This window comes from Coloeus monedula, assembly GCF_965178545.1.
Source record: "Coloeus monedula genome assembly, chromosome: 11".
Lineage (NCBI taxonomy): Eukaryota > Metazoa > Chordata > Aves > Passeriformes > Corvidae > Coloeus > Coloeus monedula.
Genome location: NC_138791.1, coordinates 14,084,104 through 14,102,304, shown reverse-complemented (window position 1 = coordinate 14,102,304; position 18,201 = coordinate 14,084,104). Strand labels below are relative to the sequence as shown.

General features: G+C 42.1%; 1 protein-coding gene across 7 annotated transcripts in view; it reads left to right on the top strand.

Annotated features, from left to right (window-relative positions):
• Window positions 1–18,201, top strand: part of CADPS (calcium dependent secretion activator) — a gene marked incomplete at its 5' end in the record, with an annotated part of 209,926 nt that overhangs the window by 143,606 nt on the left and 48,119 nt on the right. For 3 of the 7 annotated variants that reach the window (XM_082288645.1, XM_082288643.1, XM_082288644.1), the window contains 3 exons: window positions 10,120–10,226; window positions 15,806–15,962; window positions 16,954–17,095. In XM_082288645.1, coding sequence (XP_082144771.1) covers window positions 10,120–10,226; window positions 15,806–15,962; window positions 16,954–17,095 — 406 coding nt within the window. Of the gene's footprint in view, window positions 1–47; window positions 117–972; window positions 991–10,114; window positions 10,251–15,805; window positions 15,963–16,953; window positions 17,096–18,201 lie in introns of all 7 variants that reach the window. The other 4 variants (XM_082288639.1, XM_082288640.1, XM_082288642.1 and 1 more) reach the window with 4 other exon arrangements.

The following is an 18,201-nucleotide window of genomic DNA, read 5'->3' as shown; positions in this document are numbered from 1 at the left end:
TTTACCTCTGACCTAAGCCTCTTGCATGCCCAAATCCTCTTTTATAGGGAAAAAGAGAGAAATGTATGAGCATCCTGTCTTCTGCTTGGCCTCTCAAGTGATGGATTTAACCATTCGTGAGTACCTACCACCCTCCTCTCCATGCTGTCCTCACTCTCTCTGTTCTCATTACCTCAAGAAAGTCCAGATCCAAACCAACTCACTCTCCTTGCTTCAAGTCTTTTAGCATTGGCTTGTCTGTTGCTTCTTGTCTGTGAAACCCAGTGTGAGAAGTCCAGTCACTTTCTATCAGCCTAAACCAGGTTAGACAATTAACCCATCTGTTTGTGACAAACTCAGACCGTCTGTAAGTTTTTTCAGTTCTTCTTTATGTCTGTGACCTGAATGCATTTTTACTTTGCTTCTGTGTAACCCCAATCTTGTCACTGGTACACAATCAAAAGGTAGCAGCTACATCATGGAGAAGTGAGCTAGAGGTCAGATAAAGGACACTTGGAAAAAGCCATCCCTTTGCCTGCATATAAGATCTTTACCCAATCCTGTGTATAAGATTGTATAAAGCTGTCCTTTCTCTGTACGTCAGATCTTAATGTCTCCTGTCTGTTAGCTCTCAGCGAAAGGATGCACTTTACTTGCTCTCCTCCTCAATTTTTTTACTTACTCCTTTGCACCGAGTTCTGGAGGGGACACCCCGACCCCACTGTCACTTGGAGACCCCCTCTATGTCCTCAGAGCTCTCCCTCTCTGGTTTTCTATTTGTGCAGCATTTTCTCTCACCTCCGTGAAAGGAGCTTCCTTTGGTAACCTCTCACTCAGGGGGGGTGGGGGGCGAGATGGGGCAACTTTTCTTCTTTTCAAATGTCATATATCACGCATAACTGGGGGGCTGTGCAGTCCACTTGCTCATTAATCCTGCATATCTGTTCTTGTTTCTCTCTTTTCTCTCCTTGTTGCTTTCTCTCTTTCATATAGAGAATCAAAAGGATGCAGGTGAACAATTGTATATGCATTATAAATTGTTAGGACTGTTGAGTTATATTTATTTTGTTTTCTTTTCATAGCTCCTTAAGATATGTACTCCTTCAGGCTGAAAATGGAGATGCATTGATACTTAAGGAGTTAATTTGTGCTGTCTACATAATCTCCTTTTCCTCCTTCCATAGAATAGAGCGTAGATTAAAAATACCCTGTAGAGATGTATTGCCTTCTTAGGAGACAGTTGTAGAGAAGAATCTAGTCTTTGTAAAGAGAAAGTTTCTTGTTTTTCAAAAGAACTGCAGCTCATTTTGGGTGAAAAAATGTTGGTGATTTGGCCATTAATTTTCCACACCTAACACATTTATAAGTAAACTAATGTTCATTTTTGGTTTTCATGCCTTCTGTTTTCTGCCCTGATGGGAGGACTGGGTTTTTCTTTATTTCTTTATTTCTATTTATTTGTTAATGTGTAACAAACAATCTGGTGGGACAGAAGTCGTGTTTGTCTCTTGTTTATAACCTGTGGTGACATGTAACAAGGCAAAGGCTCGGCTCAAGTGCACATCTCTGCAGAAGGGATGGTGGAGCTCTGCAGCCCCTCTTCTTGTTTCTGTTGTATCCCAGAGTCCTAGTTCCAAAGTCCTTGAAACCTGACCTGTTCATTTATTTTTGTGAGTAGATTGTTCTGTTTTATGGGGGGGGGGGGGAAAGGATGAGGTTGATTTCAGCTGTTTGCACAGGAAATTGCTTTAGAAGAGCAGTACAAGATTCTGTTCCAGGTTCTGGCTTCCCCAGACCTCCTCAGCTCAAATTTGGCCCATAATATATTGCATCGTGGTAAAATTAATTGTAAATAACAATCAATATTTAGAAAATGGAGAATATTTTTTCCTTATATCTATGAAAGGTGCAAATAAACAAAAGCAAATAGAACAGTCCCTATTATTACCATTAACTGTAACAATTAGAGTGAGCACAGGCCATTGTGCATTAAGTACAATAACTGCATGGAGTATCATGCTTGCTGCAACAACCTGTCGCCTGCCTGCAGTTTAAAAATTCAGTTTAGAAGGACATTCTTATGGCCCAGCTTGTTTAAAAATAACCTGCTTCTTCCCAATGCCTGGAGCAAGTGAAAGGGCACAGGGAATTGTGACTCCATTGCTTTGTGCCCACAAATCTCCCTTTGTTTTAAATAAAAAATTTTCAGGCAACATCAGCAGAACTTACTTGAAACTGGTTCCCCAGCTTAAGTGGAGTCAAAAGTGAATGACTTTTTATTTTGCCAGAAGCAAGAATAAAAATAAGATGCTGAAAACAACTTCTTCTTAAACACACAAATGTTACCCTTTGATTGTCCTTTCTCCTGAGAGGTGTGTAGTCTCTTGCCTTGCATTGAAATATTGAAATAGAACATTAAACAGGAAACTGTGCTAAAAGAATTAAAAATTACTTACTTTAATTATTAATCAAAGCTACCAACACTCAGATTCATAATTTTAACCTTTTAATAAATGTTTATCTGTTTATTTATGTAAGTCAGGAATACATAATTATTTTAGAAAAGAATAACTTCTCCATTCCTTATGCATGGGGATCCCATGAACACAAGTGCCGCCTTGCACTGCTGGAGTTGGGTACAGGCAGCTTCAGAGGTGGTGCCAGCCAAGGCAATAGTCAGTTTGACAATTGATTATGTTTGGTGTAAGACTGGGTGTTTTTTTCAGTTTTCAGACTGAGTAATTCTCATATTGGAGTTTGGGTTTGGTCTCTGTAAGGAGAGGTTTCTCATGGTAGTGCTGAGTTGGTGCACAGAGATTGAGCAGTGAAGGAGACATGGGTATGGAGACAGGTCTCACCTCAGTGCTTAGTGCCTGGGTGTGGGTGGCAGAGCAGTGGGATGTCTCATGGAAAGTAGCTGGAGAGCAGAGGGACCCACTGTAGTCCTATTGCTCTGTCACCAAGGCAAATCACCTACTCTTGGGCTATCTAAAAATGCCAGGTTTCTGCTTTTCCAGCAGCTCCTCCATCCCCTGTGCAGGGAAGGAGGCTCCCAAGGCACCACATCTTGCCATGCTGCATGGCTGGCACACACTGTCCTCCCTGGGTGGGCTGCTGGGGAAGCTTGACCTCACTTGAAAACACACCCAGTGGTGAGTGCCAGATGGGTGTGAAGCTGGAACCCAGTCAGTGCAGAGGTCAGTGCTGCCCATGGAGCAGCGAGGGGCAGCTGCAGTGCCTGTAGAGAAGCAAACATCTCTCAGGTGCCTGTGTCAGGCTGGGGACCCGAGTGCACCCACAGGAGAGGGACTGAGCACTTGGGCTGAGTCAGCCCAAGCTGGCACCAGCCGTGGAGCATCTTGCTCATACACTCACCCCAGCAGGTGTGGAAGGCATCTTCCACTGAGAAAGTGGGTGCAGGAGAGGTTGGTTTTAGACTAGACTAATACAGCAGTGACCAATACAGCAGTTAAGGAGCAGTGGCATTTTCCAAGGCATTTGTACTGGCCCTTGTCACAGTCCCATGCTTACTTTACGTCACTTGCCTTCTCTCTTTCTGGATCTCAGCCTGGGAAGCTCTGTGCACATACCTGTAACTCAGCTGAGGAGCTGAGCTGCCTGTCAATTAACCAGGTCCAAGGCAAGGAGAGGTCCTGTGTGATTTGTCAGCCCAACCCCTGCTGGGCATTCACACTAGCATTTGTGATAAACCACAAAGCTTAAAGAGAAAATAAAATTGCATTCTTTGAGTAAATACAAATGTAAAATATATGAAAACATCCATCTTTGTTTGGAGGAGTGGAGGCTGAAGTCATTTATAAATCCTATACTTTCACTCAGGCATGACTATAACCTATATCCATGTGTGCTGAAGTGCTGCTTTATTTGTTTCATTCCTTGAAGTGGCATTCAGCTGTGTTTAACAAAGAATCGTTATGCAGCTTTCAAGATTTCCTCTTGCCTTTTCAAAGGCAGTGTCTAAAGCAGTACAAAGTTATTGCAAGAGCTTCAGAAGTCAGAAGATCTGCATTCTGATGTTATCTGTCTACAAGTCTCTCACCAACTGCGGAGCAACTCGCTGCCTGGGGCATGAGACACAATTCAGATAGGCACAAATTCTTCACTAGGCTCAATAATCATTAGAAAATCAGGAGAGCAGTTCTCTCTTCAGTATGTTGAGTTTTTGAGGTGAATTAGTGTTTCTTTCTGAATTAAAAAAAACCACATTTCTATGATTTTTTTCTTTCCTTTAAGATGAAATATCTTACTTTGAGAGAAAAAATATCATCACTGAAATCCCTTTCAGACACCTGCAAATTAATTTTATGAGTATAATAAAAGGCTGCTCTGCCTTGTCTTTGGGCTAAGTCCATTATGCTTTATAGTTGTCTTGAGAACAGCAGCTTTTTGTATCGTTTCAATGATTGGCTCACAAATGAATGCATACATAACACTTGAATGCTAAAGCCTTTGGGAAGGGTCATATATTTTTAATTATTACAAGGAAATCATTGAATCAGTGGCAACACTTTTAAAAATATGAAAAGTCAGTAATATTCTTCTCCTATTGTAAGTGTATTGCAAGTATAGTATATAAGTATTGCAAGTGTAATTCTTAGTGTTGCTGATGTCTTAGTAACCCATGTAGCAGAAATCATGGTGCTGAGGGAGAAATACGTAGTTTGAAAATCTTCCAGCCTGTAAAGAGTCACACACAATGAATTGTGTACAATATCTATACTCAAAGTAGCAGATTTATCATTATACCAGTTATTGCAGGCTGAAGCTCTTTGCAAGCACAAACCCAGAATTTTCCAAGTAATTCGAGCTTCTGCAAGTATTTTGTGTGCCAGTATCATGCAGAAGCATAAAAACCTTTAGAAGAAGTTTGTCCAGGAAAGCACTTTGTCAGGCAGTAAGAAGCTGGTCCTGGCTCTGATTTCAGTGATGAAGATGTTTAAATCTTACCCATCTGACACACATGAGCAGCAAGTTCGAGAGCATTTCTGATACTAAACTGGCTGTAGCAAGGGATTAAAGAGGTAAAAGACAGGGGGAAAAAAAAAGCCAAAGTGCAACAAAACCTGCCACACGCTGCAGCTGATCACTAGCAGGTGCCATAAAACCTATCCAGACTCACACATCTTCCTGTCTCTGAGTGGGAGCTGAGCCACCCCTGAAAGGGACCTCATGTGTAGTCTCTGAGACCTGGACCCAGAGAAGCATGTAAATTCTAGTGCCTCATAGGTCATGGCTGTCACAACCCCATTTCTATTTACATTTACAGAGGAAATTAATCCCTTTCCTTAGCAAGACCTTAATCTTTTAAATTTTCTTGCAATAAAGAGACAACAAAGAAAAGCATGGGTTTGGGCTCATGGGTGTTCCGTGCCCACAGGAACAGAGAGAACTCTTCCTCTCCTTCAGCTCCAGGTGGTTCTGCAGCCATCATGCAAGAGCCTTGCATTTGGATCTGAACAAATGAAATGTGCGAAAGAGCTGAATATTTGTGCAGATTGGGCCAGATCAGAATTATATCAAGAGTTTGTTGCTTAGCCTGCTCCAATGCCTTGTGGGAGCTTGTTTCCAAGAGTGGGTGGTGGGGGGGGGATGCCAGGAGTAGGGTAAGGTGCTGGAGGGGTCTCTCACAGGCCCCCCAGAGAAGTGAGAGCCACCCTGGGGCACTGTGCTGACAACTGCACAGCGGGAGCCTCCTCCAAGCTGTTCTGTATGCACTGCACTAGCAACTCGTGAAGATGCTGCTGCATCTCTTGCCTGTTCCTCCTCCTCCTTCTCTATTAATGACTTTTCCTTAGGAAAGAAAACACTTGCACTAATCAGGCCCGTTCAGTGCTCTGGAGTCTGGATGTCTGGATGTCTAGAGCTATTTTTGGATGGGTACCTGTTAGGGATACAGGGGCTGGACTCTACATTTAAGGATGCTTGAGGGCTGCAGTGCTGAGGTGTGCAATGGGGTGCAACTCAGATGCATTTTTGCCTTGGCTTTGGCACTCTTAGGAAGAGTTCTCTGATACTCCCAACTTCGCCACCCAACAAGGGGTTGGCGAGGGGTTCCCACCCTGTGGTTGTCAGATGTGGGTGGGAGGAGATGTGCAATTTCCTCTCCCCATCATCCCTTCCCATCCAGAGACGTTGGCACAAACTGCCCTCCATAGTGATGGGCAGTAAAATATTCTTAGTACACCTACATGTCAAGCTCAGGAGCCATCAGTGAGTTACCAAATTGAAGTCTTGCTTATGTTTTAAAGTAGACTGAAAGTCATCAGGCCAATGCCCAAAAAGCAGTTATTTTTGTCATTTGAGGCTGAGGTTTGTTTCTTGGGACAAAGTCACCCTTGGTAAACATTGAACAAAGATCAGGATTACTCCAGAGATGAATGAATAGATTTGCTTTTCCTGTTGTAAGAAAACCAGGAAAAGAAAAAAAGCCAGTAGCTTGAATCTGAGAGTCTGAATTAATCATTACACAGCTTAAAAGACTAAAAATATGTGTGTGCATGTGCGTGCATGTGTGCATTGTGTGTGTGTGTTTATGTATGTATGTATATCTATCTGTGTGTGGAGAGGGGCACCAACCTAACTCACACTCCTTAATGGTTTCCTTGAATATTCTTTATTATACTTTGATAAGTGTTACAGTTCTGCGAGAAATAAAAGCAATCAGAAATCTCCTTTGCACAAGCCAACTGACTTTTTTTCCCCCGCTGGAAAGTGCAAGCAAAATGGCAAGGGCTTTTGGCAGTAGAATGTCCAGATAAATATGCCAGATTCCTTGCAAATGACTGATTAAAAATAGTCACAATGCTGCTAAAAACTGTTATTAAAAGGAATAGAAACTATTGTGTTAATATATTCACAGTATATAATTTATTCTCTGGGTTTATGTAAAAGGAAAGGCTATTTTCTTTGAATTTTTCCTATGCTGATATTGTAAACTATATGACAGATGGGTCAAGTCCTGATTGCAGTATTCTAACATTTGGAATAGCAAGTAACATATTTGATAGAGCTGGCAAGTTTTTATATATGATTCAACCCAGAATATAAAAGCCACCAGAATTCCAAGTTGAAAATAATTAAATGAGCTGGAAACGATCAGGAACCACACATTTTTAAGTGACAGATTTTTTTACATGTTTAAATTGCACAAGAATATTTTATAGCTCCCTTTAACCAACAGTGACGTTTAATTCTAAAATGTGTAATTGATATTTGCAAAGCAATTAATTCCTATGGCTCATTATTCTATTGCTAAACGTACCTAAACATTGGGGAGCTGACTTCAAGTCGTGTTTTTTAATTCACCTTTTCTGAATTCCAGAGTTTTAACTGAATTAACCCATCTCAGTCTCCTCATGTGACTGCACAAAGTGCAGTTTCATACTTGCATTGAATTTTTAGCTTTCTGGTTGCACAGTACCGTAGGATGTTCGAATCTGCTGACTTCTAGAATACATATTGTCAAATGGTGTCATTACCATGTAATACCTCAAATACTGATAAGCAAAAACCCAGCAGCTTATTCCATTTGTATCTGATCATTTCTGCTTATGTTCCTTTCGAAGTTTCCATCTTTTTGTCACTGTTTCTAAGTCAGTTGTCTCTTTACTTTTGGCGTCTCTCTCCGTCATGCACAACCAGCCCGTCCGCCCAAGCCTAAGCCGCCGGCTGGGCCACCATCATCTCCTCAAACGCAGACTAATATGATAGATCATATGCTCAAAGGCATGGCCAAACAGCCGCCAAGTACTGTAATAGTCTTCCTTTCTTTTATTCAGTGGTTTTCTAGTCTAGCAGCCGCTTGTGTAGCAGTAGAAAGCTAGTCTTCATATGCAGCTTTATACAAAACACCTAGTGTGACGTGGTAGGTTTTAGAGATTTAGAGGTAGCATTTATTTCAAAATGTCCACATTTTTTTGTCTAGCAATGTCTGACATATGCAACATTTTCAAATATCAACGTCAGCACAAAATAACATTGTTGTTGCATAACATTTTGCATGGAAACTATAAATATGTATGAGCTTTACATGATGTTGGATGAAATGTTTGATAAGTATATCGTATACGTTTCATGTAACTGTCAGTGCTCCAGCTATCTTAGCAGAATATTCTGATGTATAGTAACTTAACCAGGGAAATATTTAAAATAAGAAGGAAAAAAATTAAGATTGACATCTGCTGGCTGCCAAAGTTGTATAAGCATCAATATTTTCTTTAAAGACAGCATCTTTGAGCAGTTGTTCTTATTAACACTTTTGTCTTTTAGTTATATTTGAGAGCAGATCAATGTTGCAAATGAGAATGGGCCTGATGCTGCTCTGATCAATGGAAAAGCTTCCCCTTGGCTTCGGAGGTGCAGAAACAACCAGATCTTACTAAGGGACCTGTCTTTGGGCTCCTTTTGCAAAAGAAGTGGTTTCTACTTCTTGTAGCCATTGAGGTGCTGGATAGAATAGGACAAAGACTGAGGAGTTAACCAGGAGATCTCCAATTTCAGTATTTGCTCAATAAATTATATTAGGGGGAATCTTGATATTTTTTTTTTGTTTCCAGTGATACAAGAAACAGCAGGAAAACTGGAGAAGAAACAACCAAGGCCCTTATCTGAGCCATAAATCAGTAAAATGGTAGAGTTCATTTGCATGGTGCTTTACCATCTCTCAGCCAAGCTGAGCCCCTATAGTGCCAGACTTCAGCTTGCTGAGCTCCTCCAAAAACCAGCCACATTTGGGACTTCCCAAATGTGACTGTCATGGAACATATGGCTTTCCTTTTCATGGGAAATGTGTTACCTGTAAACAGATATTCAGGGAAAACTAGGGGCTAGCAAGACTTTGAGGTGGAGAATGAAGTCCTGGAAGCTCCCTGAGTCTTCAGCAAGGCAGGGATTTCTCCCTGGGTGGCCTGGTCAAGCATGCAACCACAAGTTTCTGTCCCAGCAGTAAACAAGACCTACACACTAGGAAAAAAACAGGTATGTGGAAGGCTGGAGTGAGATGCCCTGTCAGTACCTGGCCTGTTGGCATGTGGATCCCATGGAGGCAGCTCTCCCACTCCACTCCTGCTCCAAACAACCATCACAGGGAGATTTTGCACACACCAGGGCAGTAAGCTGCTGTTTGATACCATGGAGAGGCCAAAATACCTGTGGATGCAGAGGTATGAACTGTCTGTGTAGTGAAATGCCCCTCTTCGCCCTCGCTACTCTGAAGAGCTGGGACTGGACCGGGGTGTGAACCAGAGAGACATGTCTGTGGTCAGCTCTGCAGAAGCTGTGGTTCAAGGAAAATGTGATTATTTTCTTTACCTCTACATTATTTCTAGTGAAATGGTCTAAATGTTCCTTATTGTTAGCACCTCGTATTTTTAATGTGTTATTAATAATATAAATTACCTGGAAGAATAGAATTAATTATTTTTTATAGTTTTCAGAAAACACTACAAAATAACATAGCTGAACACCAAGCTCCAGGATTTAAACTCTTTGGTTTGTTTTGTGGGGTTTTTGTTGTAAAATTGCATCTCTTTTCCCATATAAATCTTACCTATGAGCGTGGGATTTACCAGTTTCCACTCCCTCCAGCATGCATAGCTCCTGACCCTTGTGGAGTTAAATCCTGGAGCAAGGCAGACCTGCGAGTTTTGCTTTTAGTAGCAGGTGACATTTAAATTGCTTGAGTCTGACAATTTATTACAAGTGCAGACAGATTTGTTTGAATTGATCTTCTTAAAAGAATTTTTAAATAATATAGACGTGATTCCTGTAATAGCATCATCTCTGTCGAAGGATACACATTCATATATGAGTGGCCAGATGCTGTCTTTAGGGAATGTGATGTTCTTATTTGAGCTAATAAAGTGCCACCATTAAGCAAACCAACTTTGACAGTATTGTGGAATTTGGAGCTGGAGCACTGCATTTTCATAGTATAATAATGAATGTGGCTTTCTGGTTTGCTCAGTACTAATTATATAAGCATTTAACATATGCATGAAAAGATCTTTAAAGCTGTAGAATATTATGGGATTTTTTTTTTTTTTTTAACCTCTCAAATAACTTACTGTACATCTAGCTTTTCACCCTGCCTTCCTTTTAACTCGAGTTCTTGTACTACAGAGAATGTAGGCCGGTTAGTCACACCAGCTAAAAAGTTAGAAGATACAATACGTCTGGCAGAGTTGGTAATTGAAGTCCTACAGCAAAATGAAGAGCACCATGCAGAGGTGAGCAGCGTCCCTGGTGAGGTTGTGTCCTGCAGGTCTTCCACAGGATCTGGTGGGAGCTTTGTATATTTGCGTGATGTCTTCCCAACTGGTGCTGGGTTATCTTTTTCAAAAGTTGAAAGTATTTATAAATAATGATGCTCAAGTATGATGAAGGCACTTCAGGAGGAATATGTTTTCAGAGGGGAAGGAGGGCTAAAGGAGGAATTAATTGAGTTGTGCTCTCCTCGATGTCAGTCTGTGGCGTTTCTGACAGTGCCAGCAGGAGCTGAATCTGGCCAAAATATTCACCACCAACTACATGCAAGAGCAAGCCTGTCCACTTTCCAGAAAGGTTGTATTTCCAAATCATGACCTCTTTGTGTGTGCCTCCAGCCAGCATGAGCAGGGTCCCTGTTTCAGCTTCCGCTCCTGCTGTCCAGAGGGGAGCAAGGAAAACTGCAACAAAACAGAACAATTCTCCTTTCTGCCCTTTCTGAGCATTCAGGTTGTTTGCAGGGATTTCCCTGGGCCCCTTCAGTACACGATTAATTCACCTGGTTTTCTGTTGGCCTCTTCTGCCTTGACTTACTGGGAATACCTCAATTACTAGTCACAGAAGTTAGGATGAACTGTGCTCTGTTACTCATTGTCTGGGTTATCTAACGCCTAATACAACCACTTTTAACTCTTCAAAGCACCTTAACAGAAAGATTTGTGTTTTAAAACCACTGAAACCATGTCATAGTCAAATATACACCAGAAAATTGTGAGGTTTGATCCTGGAAACACTTGATCCCACAGGCAGCTGGCATGGCTGGCTGTAATCCTGCTCTCAGCGCTTCAGGACACTTCCGTCTGAGCAGGTGATGTTGCATACCCCTGTAAGTACTTGCAGGATTGAGCCCTGAGTTCTCTGTAAGTCTGGTGCTCTTGAATGCGTATTGAGAAGTTAATTTTAAAATTCGGAGTGAACAGTTATTGTTTATGACTGTAGGTATTGTAGCACTCATTCACTATTTTCTCTTTCCTTCCCATTCATGTATATATATAGATATACTCACAATATTTTGCATTAAGAGCATTTGATAAATAATTTCACAATCACCTAAAAATCATTCCAGTGTGTATTAAATATGCAGTATAGTTTTACTTATTGATAATACACAGCAATCCACAAAACCCAACTAATGCCTGATTACATATTTAAATTTCCTCCCTGTTTTTCTACTGTTCATTCAATCTTGGATGATCCTGGCAGGGGAAAGAGGTATGTGACTAAACTGAATGAAGCGAGTCACTCCTGTCATATTCCGTGCATGCCCTCTCAGTGCCATGTTTCCTACTGGGATTTTACCCGGGTTGCCCTCGCTTCACTAACTTTGACCGAGGAATGTAACAGCAACTTTGGGTCGGCTGCTTGCGGAGCGGGTAGCCTGACACAGAAGGGTAAATGTGGCATAGCAGTCCAGTCCATGCATGCAGCAATGGGTATATTTTATGAGCGCTGCAGTTACATCCCAACACAACCCTACCTGCCTGGACTCGCTCCTCAGCCTGTTGTTACCTGTTGTTTGCATTCACCTGACCTCTAGTACACTGTGGTGGAGATGGACTAAGTACTACACAAGTGCCTAGAATGGTAGTGGTCTTCCTTTGGTTTTGTCTGTATGTGCCTTGTACTGGATATACAGTATTTATATGTAGAGAGAGAATATATGGGGTGAAGAGTGAAATAAATTTCCTTTTTACTAAAGCAAGGAGTGCTTGAGAGCACTATGCTTGTGCACAAACTGTTTTATTCCACTCCTCACCAGCACAGGCTGGATGTACAACCAGCTGGGAAGGAGCTGTTTTTTAAAACACAGGTTATTTTGAAAAGAGGAAGCAGTTCCAGGACTGGTCACACTCAGCCAGCCACACTGCCAAGATCCTCACATGAGGAGGAAGGCTCAGAAGTGTTCTCCAGCATCTTTTGTGTCACAAGGTTTTGATTAGAGACAGAAGGTTAATGCCAACACAGATAGGAGGCATCCCAGTCCCTTGTTCTGAATGGTGACCTGGAAGGATGAAATCCATCTCTCTCCAGAAGCCCGGCACACTGTCGGTGCGTTATTGAATCCCTGTCCTGAGGGTGGCTGTGGCATTTCAGCAGTGCACAGGCAATTGGCCAGCTCTGCACACTTTGAATTGCACCCAAGGAAGAGAGAGAAGAGGCTGGGTGGTTTGTTCACTGATTTTTATTTATGCATTGTAGCTGCATTATGCTGTCACTGTGCAATGAACATTGCTGAGGTATTACACTTTTTTTTCCCTGCCATATAATTCCACGTGTCTTTTTTTTATATGTTGCCACTCACCTGGAGAAGGCTTGACTGCCAGGTGTGACTCTTTGGTCTACTTTGGTTATTCAGCAAAAAATTAAGTTCCACTGCTTACTGAAGAGATGCCTTATTTTACTGAAAAACAATAGTTTTTGCAATTAACACATGCCCCTTTTTTCCCCATGTGGACATCCAGGCAGACTCCCTAATGAGAATGTAGAAAATAATACTCACAGCATGTTCAAAAATCATTACAAGAGGAGTACTGTGTCTAGTCAGTTGGGTTTGTCTTGCCCATAAGAAGAAAGCAACCCAGCACAGGCAGAAACAGCAAATCCGTGTGCCTACATCTGTAATCTGGGAGCGGGAGGTCTCTGTCATTATGTCATCTCTCCCATCAGATGCCTCCTAGCTCTCTTTCCCTTTGTCTGGATGACTGATGACAAATGCCAGAGACAATGCCATTCACCTATTTTTAAACTTGTGTTTTCTCTCTCTATGTATATGTATGTGTATATGTATATATGTATCCTTACTCCTGGAGGTCATACATATATACATGTGTATCCATGTGTAAAATATACAATAATAGGTGTGTTTGACTAGAAAGCACACTTTTTTCCCCCTTTACATTATTATTTAAGCAAAGCAGGTAAGTAGATGGTAAATAAATGAAATGTTACCATCTTGAAGGACGTTTTCTAAGTATGGTGTTACCAATCCTGCTTACAGAAATTAGGGAGGAGGTTGAGGATCTTTACATAAATTAGAGAATTATGGAGTTAAAATTTGACTTTTCCAGCAAAAGAGAAACTGTTACTGGTTTGGGCATATTTTTTTACCACCAATGATCACATGCTTTCATTTTTTTCAAATAGCTCTTTTTTTCCCTTTTCATGGAAGTAGGTTCTTATTGCTGGACTCTGAAGTGTTTATGTTGGGATTTGTTACAGAAGACATTCTTTGGCCTCTCATCTTTTCCCTTCCCCCAAAATGCCAGTTGCCATTGGTCCTTGGTAGCGGTTGCTCCATGGCTGCAGACCTGTGGGCAGTGTCTGGTGGGTGCCAGCATGGCAGGCTCTAGGCAGGCAGAGGCACAGCCAGAGAAACCACATCAGAGCAGGGACCCTCCCTGCACCAGAGTCCCAGCACCCTCCCTGAAAACCACAGCTGGGTGTTGCTAACTTAAGAGGACCCTGCACAGCCCCACTGCTCAGCAGCGCTGCTTTCCCACCCGTGCTTTGTGAGCAGGTTGGAGCAGGCATCAGGAGCACACCTGCATCTTGATGTTCTCACTTCCTCTGTGGTCTCTCAGCAGTTTGATGCCTCTGAACGTGGCACTCACAGGCATCCAGCCCTGTGCCTGGCTGGACACCAGCACCAAATGTGGAGAAGAGCTGAAGAGCACTGCCCCACATCACAGCCCCACACAGGCTCCCTCGCCATGGTTTTGTCTTTTCCAGAGTGACAACTCTGCAGACACCCAAGGCCGCTGTCACCACTACCACTGCACCCCTGAGCATCCCCAAGCAGGAGTTGCTGCAGCAGAGCTGGGCAGCTTCATCCATGGGCCTGGAGCTGAGGACAGTTTGCAAACAAAGGACTCTGCTGTAGCCACCTCGTGGCCCCATGCCATGACCACTTGGACACTCACCTGCTGATGTTGCCACTTCAGGCATGGGCAGACACTGAAGCTGTGCCTTCATGGCACAGCTCACCTTGTCCACATCTTCACCCCCATTACAGGGCAGGCCCAATATTAAGATTAGTTTGGGGGTCATGTGGTTATTTTGGTTATTTTACATCTTGGATGTGCTCTGGGAAGAGAATGTTGAGTGCAATGCCCTATCTATCCATGCTTTCACATCAATTTTATATAATCTCATGGAATAATACCAGGGCACTGTCACTCTGCTTTATATTTTGAAGGATTGAAGGAGTGGAAATAGTTCCAAAGACCCCCTGCCAGTATCACTGGTAGCTGGGCAAGTCTAACCAAAACAGGAAAAATCAAAGGGCAGTAACCTGTTTTGGGGGTGCTGTTCCCTCTCCATGACCAAGTGACCCAGTAGCTGGAGTTGTGCTGTGCACATCAGTGCAGTTCTTCATCAGTGAATCAGAACTGAACCCTGAGAGAGTGAAAACCCATGCTGCTTACTCACATCTGCTAAAACCTGCAAAAAATGCCCCTCCCTGACTGGCAATTCCTCTTCAAACTGATTCCTCCATTCCCAATCTCTTCTGTTTCATCTCCACTCTTGTGCCTATGCTAGAGGTTTCTTTTTCTCACAGTGCTGCAAAGCTGTTCCTTAGCTCCTTTAAGTCACTAATTTCCTATCACTTCAAAATGACAGCAAATGGTCCTATGGACAGCTCTTCTCATATTGCATGTTCCCAGCCAGAAGTGACTACTGAACACGCATGCATGCATTTGCAGCATTCACATCTGAGCCATGTATGATCTGAATGTCACCTCAGAGAGCCCGCACAGAGAATTTTAAGGACCCATGTGCATGAGAATGAGTTACCTCACTGATATTTTTTGGTTTCCAAGTTTAGGCATATTTTTTTCCTGCCTCTGTGAAAATATAGTTTTGCTGTAGATATTTTTTTTTTTACCTTGGCATGTTGACAGTAGGGCTTTATAATAGATTTCTAATCAGTAGCATCATGAAGGTTGTAGTGTGTTAGCTAACCACGTAAAATGAACAGTGCCGTAATAACTTTTACTGGTGATGTTTGAAATATCTTTGAAACAGAGTATGAATTATTTAGGACAGATTTTAATGTCTCAGGCTTCTAGTTTTTCAAGACAAATGCAAGTAGTGAATCTAAGTAAAATTTAAGCTGTTGAAAAACACGTCAGAAAACCCATAACCACAGTGAAGAAACTCCCAAATTTCTGTACTTTAGAAATAAGAATTGGTTGATTTTTTCCTGATAATTATCATCATTAATGATTAATGAAGTAATTTATTGTAAATTGAACAGATGAAACCTTCTCTGCCACATTACAGCTGCATGCCTTTACAGTGGAGGTCTGAAGAGATCCACTACAAGAAACCTTTGTGTTAGAGCGGCAGTGCCTAATTCTGTGATTAGCACTGCCCATGCAGGCTAGTGCTCCAAAGCACTGTTCTCTTTACAATAAAGGTAGTTTCCATGGGATGCACCTTTTTTTTTTTTTTTTTTTAAAGATATGTGGCCTAACATCTTTCCCTGTGCTTTATTAGAACTAATACACTTCTTTATTATCTTTTTCTACCAACTCTGAAGGCCTTTGCCTGGTGGTCAGACCTAATGGTTGAGCATGCGGAGACCTTCCTGTCCCTGTTTGCAGTGGATATGGATGCAGCATTAGAGGTGCAACCCCCAGACACCTGGGACAGCTTCCCGCTCTTTCAACTCATAAACGATTCCCTCCGTAGTGACTGTATGTATTTTGTATTTTGATCATTTTCTCTTCAGTGGGCAGCTCAGGTTACTGATAATGCTTTCAGCCTCTCCCTACTTCACAGAGAACTGAGATGGGTAGAGATTTACACATTTACACACTCTTTTAGCATCAGCTTGATTTTATTCCATTGCCACTAGAAAAAAAGCACACCCCTTAAATCACCTCAGTCAAAGGTGGGAAGTTGAACCTGTATTTTGCTTCATCTTCTCAAGTCTCTTGGTAATGGCTACTTGATAAGCAGGAAATCGGGTATTCTATCTCGTTGTCTTTAAATGTGTGTATCGTTTTATATGTGTGTACTGCATTTATTTAGCATGGAGTAAACCGGTCCCTGCTGTATGATTTTATTGAAGGGAGTAAAATAGTAAAGTAAATGGAAGCAGGAGTAGTTCAGAAGAACAGTGCTTTGTGAAATGAGACTATTCTCTGAAGCACTTGGGCCCATGCTTTCAAAACCCTTGTGAGGATTTGGCACTTTTCTGGGTAATCCAACCCTTCCCTGGGGAGCTGGTGGCTAAATTGGCATTGCCATAACTAGGTCCTAGACCAGGACCCCAGTTAACTTTCTAAGGCTACATGAAAAAAGCCAGGGACTCATCCTCAGAAAGCAAGTTCCAGCATCATGGTAGTGAGCAACCAAAGAAGAAATTATTCTCCCACCTGCTAAAGCCATAATGCTTGCCATGCTGTATTTCTTACACCAGTTTTTATTCACAGGAAGTGATAATGTATTTGTAAGTTTGACTTTAATGGAAAAGAAGGTTCATTGTTTGTTTATTTGTTTGGAGTAAGATCATTCCTGCTCTCTGTGTCATGAACATTGGTGCCTGATGCCAGCTCCTGTTATGTTCTTGAAGTTTTCCTGTTGACTGACAAATTCATTGTGTGATGAAGTGCCACACTGTGGTTTGTTACAGAGGTTGTAGTAACAGTAGTGTCTTACTATACTTTTATTTATCTATTCTAGATAATTTGTGCAATGGAAAATTCCACAAACACCTCCAAGACCTGTTTGCTCCACTTGTTGTTAGATATGTCGATCTGATGGAGTCCTCAATTGCACAGTCAATTCACAGGGGCTTTGAGCGGGAGTCATGGGAGCCAGTAAAGTAAGGAAACCTCCTTTGATACAATCGGAATTTGGGTGCAAATGGATGGAGATTCATATAGAGGTGAATTAGCAAACGTTAGACTGGACATGCAGAAAGTGCTTTAAACTTTCTAGTTTAATGATAAAAATAGGAGGCCCGATCTCTTCAGGATTTTCAGGTTAATGAGGGAAATGGTATTGGGTTTTTGAAATGCATTGCTGCCTCAGTTTGAACTGTGTGCCTCTGAACAGGGAACCATGAAAATGGGAAAACCTTCTTAACTGCCATGGCTTTTTGGAACCCATTCTAAAAGGCCTTTTCCAATGCTGCTTTTGAACTCACATAGCTCCTTTTCAGAACAAAAATATCTCGCTTCACTGTGTTCAGTTTCAGCCCTATAACCCCTGTGAGTCATTGCTGTATTTATTCTTCCCAATACTCTTTTTTTCCACCCACCCTGTGGGGGGATAGTGCAATGTGTGCCTCTAGCATCAGCCCCATGGCTGGTGGCTGCACAGGTCCCCATGTCCAGGGCGGCTCTGCCAGTCCCAGCTCCCCTGCCTTTAGGATTAGACATGCAGAAACCAAAGTGAAACATGGGCAAGATGATTCAAGCATAATAATTTCTTACATTTGGTAAGCTAGGAGTTCGCCAGCAAGAAACTGGGAGCCTGAGAAAAACCCAAATTGAACTCAGGAGCTGGTGAATGATAAAAATGTGACATGTGCTTTGGATTACTGTTGTTATTTCACAGGTTTTGAAGCATTGCTGAACCCTGTCATACTTGCTCTATAAAGCCAAGTCAGATCCTACAAAGGGAAATAACTGACTTTTCCTCTAATAAAGATATTAAAAGAGAAAGATGGACCCTTTGCAAGCAATGTGAGTCTGGCAGTGCCTCAGACTAGGAAGTGGGACCAGGTGACCTCTGGAGAGACTCTTTTCTTGGCTATTTTTTGTCATTCTCTAGGCAAAGTGAAATGGCACTGCACTCTCAGAGGTTTCTGATAAAAGAACGTGTGGTCTTTCAGGGCTTTTCACACCAAATATGTTCCGTTTACAAGGAAAAGAGATTTTGTTCAGCAGCCAGCCTCCCATATGCAACCTGGAGTCTGAGTACCCA